Here is a 6,113-nt window from a genome sequence, read left to right as displayed (position 1 = left end):
ACTTCTATCCAAAGCCACACCAAGAATCCTCCCTATGTGTCTCTCCAGAAAATCAGGCCCAGTGAATATCCTGAGTATCTATGCTCCCACTCTCAACTCTTGTACTAAGATAAAGGACGAGTTCTACAAGGAGCTAGTAAGCACCATAACCACAATTCCTGCCTCAGATAAACTATACCTCTTCAGTGATTTCAATGTCTGTATCAGAGCAAACCGTGACTCCTGGTCTTGTTGCATCGGTCATTTTGGCATCAGAAAGATGAACGAAAATGGAGAGAGATTCCTCGAGTTGTGTCCATTCAATGACTTATGCATCACAAACACATTTTTCCAAACAAAGCCATATCACAGAGTGTTTTGGCAGCACCCCAGGTCCCGTCAGTGGCACCAACTAGATCGCATCATTACCAGAAGAAATTTGCTGAATTATGTCTGTAATACTTGCAGCTACCACAGTGCAGACTGTGATATTTACCACACGCTAGTTGCAGTTAAAGTCTGTATCAAACCTAAGAAAATCCACAACACCAAGCAAAAAGAATGACCCCGCATAAATATAGCCTTCACCTCCTTTCCCAACGCGTGCGCGTGCATTGTAGACTCGCTCCAGGAAGCCTTAAAAGACTGTCCAACCAATACAGCAGAAGAGAGATGGGGACACATTCGCGAGGCCATCTACAACTCTGGTATGGACATCTTTGGTAAGCAGAAAAAGAAGAATCCAGACTGGTTTGAAACGGGGATCACTGAATTAGAGCCAGTTATCTCAGCTAAACGTGTTGCGCTGCTTGAATATAAAAGAGACCCTTCCGAGAAGACACTTGCTGCACTCAGGAAGGCCAAAAGTGATGCCAAGAAGACTGCCAGACGATACACCAACGAATGCTGGCTGAACCTATGTAGCAGCATCCAACTTTCTGCTGACTGCGGAAATGTTTGGGGGATGTATGCGGGACTGAAGGTGGCCTTCGGCCTTAGTATAGTTAAGACTGCACCACTGAAATCAGAATCAGGCAATATCATCACTAACTGTGAAAAGCAAATGGAGAGATGGGCTGAATATTATAAGCAGCTATACTCACATAAGAATATCGTCACTAATGCAGCAATTGAAGGCATCCCACCCCTGCCAGCCATGGATGAGCTGGATACTCCCCCCTCCCCTGATGAAGTCACTGAAGCCATTGACATCCTTACTAGTGGTAAAGCTCCAGGTGGCGATGGTATTCCACCTGAAAACATCAAGGCCGGCAAAAATACAGTTCTCCTTGATCATTTCTATCAACTTCTGCTCCAGTGCTGGGAAGAAGGTTCGGTTTACATACATTTTAATATGGATAGTCATCCATCACGGTGTTCATTATTTGGATTTTATTTTCGGAGATGAATACTATCGTTATTTTGGAATTTTGTCAGTCCAGTGTTTATAATAAGAGAGAGAGAGAGGGGGGGGATATGCAAATATAATATGCTTGTATGTATTCGGTGAGAGGTAGGGGATATAGAGATAGCAGGTTGAATGTTGGCTAAGTGAAGAAGTGGGAGTTATAACAAATAGGTTTAAAACTTCAGTCGAAGTTCTCAGAAATCAAGGGGCCCACAGCCTGGGCTAACACATGAAGTCTATATGAGATACATAGATACTCGAATCTTCCATTTAAGTTCTTTATTTCTCTAACACTGTTAACAGTTAGTAAAGAAATTGAGAACATAATTTTCCTCTCCCCAATTAACCATTTTCGTACGTTGTAATATATCTTTCATTTTTCAAAGATCGAGGATAGAAAAGATGAAGCTGTTCAGGTACTACACTTTTGCTATCATTCAGTTTCTGATGGAAATTTTAACGAGAAATTGTCCATATAACTAGATATTTTGACTAGTCTTTTACCAATTCATCCTGTTTGTAAACTGCTTGTCAAAACTTCAACTAATGGATTCCTTTTACATTAACATACATAGCAAACCTGATTAAGTCTACAGGATGACAAAGTCCGATTTTGGAACAATTCATTTTAAAATGGGTACAGTCATAATTTTTAACATTAGTAAAACTAGTTTGCTTTCAACTAAAATAACTAAGTTGTTTACAAAGAAATGGAAATTTTGATAAGTTTCATTTTGCAATCAAATTAACATGCAGAAAATCCACAGCTACCCCCAAAAAGAGACACTATGAATTGGGATTAAAAAAATGAATTAAAATTGCCTCAGTCTAGAAAGATTTCTACTTCACTGACCTATGGCAGAAAAGATTGCTGTAATATTAGAACAGATACTATACTTTGCTCCTAGCCAAAAGGAATAACTAAATAGCTTTAAATAGGTGATCATATAAATATAATATTTTATTCAAAAACTCTAATTTAATAACCCCCCCCCCCCATCTCAAAATAACCGAACTGTGCAATCAAGTCAGGTATTAAAGCTTTATTCTTGGAACAGCTGTGTCCAAGACAATCGACAGAGTATTATTGATTTTTTTATGTTTGCATAAAGAGAATACTTACTACGTGTGTATGTATGTATGTATGTATGTATGTATGTATGTATGTATGTGTCAGGTCATGTCATATGTTATTGGTACTATGTAACCCAATACTACCTGCCTCATGGTCGGGTCACGGGCGACTAAACTGTTTCCCCCACCAGACTTGTTTGGTGAGAAGGGCGGCTAGTCTCCCTGAAAGATTAAAAACAAGACCTTTCAAAGGGCGAATGAACCCTTTTTCCGGGTCAACGGTCAACTAGCACAGTGTGTGTTTGTGTGTATGTATGTGTGTGTTGGGGTGGAGAGAACTCCTGTAAGCCGTGGTGAAGGCAACCTTTCTAGGAGAAGCAAATCTCTGATTTAAAAAACCATAAAGCGGGAGACCAGTATCCGCATTAAGCTGGTCTGCAGCTTAACTTGTTGCTGGCTATCTTGCTCTTGCTTGTTGCTGGATCTCAACATTTTGAATCGAGAAAGAGAGACTTAGCTGTCGTACAAAGCTAAGACTTTGTAACATCATTTGTGTATAGATACTCCCTACGGCATTTGTCTATTAAAATGGTCCTGTGGCGATGGAAGTCATTTTTTGGGCTCATGGACTTTTAAGTGTCTGAGGGAGTGGCACTCGTCTGACAAGACGTTGCAATCATCATGTATGTATGTATGTATGTATGTATGTGTTCTTACCATTTGATGTGTTCTTGGCACATGATTTCAAATGAAACAATGCTGTCCAGAGATTGGACATTGTGGTCAATTCATCATTTATTCCTTCTGCTCAATTTATTTAGATGACATAAAACCGTTCTTTTACCACCGTAACAACCAACATTTTTTTCCACTATACATGTCTCTAGTATGACTCATTCTAGAATATGGCATTTAGGTTTCATACTCGTTTGGAATCTCTAATACTTGGAAAGAGTACAAAAAATGTACTGATACTGTAAATGATTACTATGATCAACGACTAGAGGCCCCAATCTGAATTTGTTGGAGCATAAGTGACTGCATGGCAACCTCATCCTCATCTTTAATATCATGTGTGGCAATCATAACGTGCCAAATAAACTCTTCTTCAGAACGTTTCTGCAAGAAGACTTTGTGGAAACTAACAGAAGCTCTACCTATAACAATTTCAGCTGAATCATTGGGAGGCTTTTTTTTTATTTGGATCATTGTGGAGTTTGGATCATTGTGCCGGAAACAGTAGTTTGCAAATGTTCGAAGTCCATGTGGCACTGGATACATCGTGGCTATTAATCTTTGAATGATTTTTTTTCTGAGGAGTTATCTAAAAGAGAAAGTCTATGAAGACAATTCTCAACCTATTCTTAAACTGAAAAACGGTCATCAGAAGTTTGCAATGCAGAGATGCCTATTTGGAGCATCTCATGGAATGGCAACAAAACAAAGACTGTTAGACATCCATGATTGAAACTTGGTGAACATGTCAAGCATAGATTGAAGTTTATTTATGCTAAATATGAAAATAATCTTATGCAAAAATACTGTTTGAAATTTTTTTTCCACATCTTTTATACTTTTATTATTTTATTTGATTGGCTATCTTAACATCCATGATATTTGTAAAAAGTAAGCTCAAATTAAAAATATTGTTTACCAGTTAAAGTATTTGGTCCAGGATGGGTTTATAATACTGGAATACTTTCTTGAATTCTTTAATAAATTGCAAGGACATCAGATGACTTGAAAACAATCAAAAACATACAATCTCAAAAATGTGTGAAAATTAGATTTACATGACTGAACACGCTAAGAAAATTTCCAATTTTCTAAAGGCTTTATTTTGTTACATAAGCAAGATTACAGATTTGAATGGAAAAGGTTTGAGTGACACATAGGGGGCAGAGGTGATTCCAGAAATGTAAATTGATGAAATCAGATGACTTTTGAGCAGGGATAATTCTGCTTTTTTCCTGGTTGACAACTTAAACAGGTGGATGCAAAACATGGTTCCTCCTTGAAGAGCCCCAATAAGAGTGCACAATATAGCTAAATGTAATGATACCAACTATCAAGCCGTCTTTTTCTCTCGTGCACATGTAAGTTATCTGTCTCCCTCACTGATCATTTTTTATTAATAAACTTTCTTATAAACTAATATCAGCATTTGAGTGATTTTGTCTAAAGATGAACAAGAATTTACGTTTCCAACAACAACAACAACAACAACAACAACAACAGGGAAGTGATGGTAGCTAAGTGGTTAACAACACGGACTGACAACCTGGATTTGCCAAGTTCGAATCCAGTTCATTCCACAGAAACACTTTCGCTTGGGATATTGGTAACCTTCATGTAGTCTCTACTATAAGTATTCAATATTTTTCCAGACAGAATTCTAACTAGAAAGATATCTGAGAAATTATTACAAAAACTAATGTGGTTCATTCAAAATAAATTATTACAAAAACTAATGTGGTTCATTCAAAATAAATTATTACAAAAACTAATGTGGTTCATTCAAAAGAAATTATTACAAAAACTAATGTGGTTCATTCAAAAGAAATTATTACAAAAACTAATGTGGTTCATTCAAAAGAAATTATTACAAAAACTAATGTGGTTCATTCAAAAGAAATTATTACAAAAACTAATGTGGTTCATTCAAAATAAATTATTACAAAAACTAATGTGGTTCATTCAAAATAAATTATTACAAAAACTAATGTGGTTCATTCAAAAGAAACATATTATATGGCATAATCACATTAACACACCAGTTCCCATCAGATAACTGAAGTTAAGCAAAGTTGAGGCTGGCCAATACTAAAATGGATAATACCAAATGCTGCATGTACTCGGAGCCTGGAGAGAGATGGGCGCAGCCAGGCTATTCTTGCCAAAGACACGCTGCATGAAATAATGCCCCACGACCCTGGAGAGTTAAGGAAGACTTTGACATTTGAGTCAGTTCCACTCAGAATACTCTTTGTTGCCGACAGATAATTTAAAATTGACCCTGAAATCTAGTGAAAGATGATCTCTCTTCCGTTCCTCACAGTCTCTTTCTCTGCACAGAAGACGTTGCTAGTCTCTTTCTATTTGATCGTTAATTCCATGGAAGGTGCTTTACTCAGCTCCAATCTCTTGTTCATTCTTGTAAGAACAAGAACTCATCTTCTTACCACAATTGAAAGAAAAATTCTTTTCTTCTTCCATATGCTTAGTGTAAGCCGAAATTTCCATGCATGGAGTTTCTTTCCAAAGACTCCCCATCTGAGGAACACATTACAGCAGAACTGATTTTCTGATAACTACAAAAAATATTCGCCTTCAAAGAAAGAAAATGAAAAAAAAAGGGGGAAATTCATGTATAAGCTACCGAATCCAAAACACATGTGACTCCTTTGGTAAGCTAGAAAAGCAGCACTGGATAAAGACTGATATCTGGCTAGACACAAAGTGCAGAGTCTACAAAGCCGTCGTCCTGCCAGCCTTGCTGTACTTACCAGAGACTTTTTTTTTTTTTTTTTTTTTTTACACAGTGATCACCACTTATCAAGGCCCGGAAGCCACTCAGGGATAAGGGTCATTGCAAGTACATTACGTTAGTGTGGAGATTTGATGAAGTGTTTAATTAAGGGGGCGGTTCATT

The 6,113-nt window shown here is 37.3% G+C and overlaps 1 protein-coding gene across 1 annotated transcript; it reads left to right on the top strand.

Annotated features, from left to right (window-relative positions):
- Positions 1–688: 688 nt before the first annotated feature.
- Positions 689–1,387, top strand: LOC145292269 (uncharacterized). Its single transcript, XM_080138592.1, has one exon. It carries the CDS (start codon positions 689–691, stop codon positions 1,385–1,387), a length of 699 nt encoding a protein of 232 aa, XP_079994718.1.
- Positions 1,388–6,113: the final 4,726 nt, after the last annotated feature.

This window comes from Euprymna scolopes, chromosome 13 (assembly GCF_053919585.1).
Source record: "Euprymna scolopes isolate OS-2025 chromosome 13, ASM5391958v1, whole genome shotgun sequence".
NCBI lineage: Eukaryota > Metazoa > Mollusca > Cephalopoda > Sepiida > Sepiolidae > Euprymna > Euprymna scolopes.
This window is presented reverse-complemented; position numbering and strand designations above follow the sequence as displayed.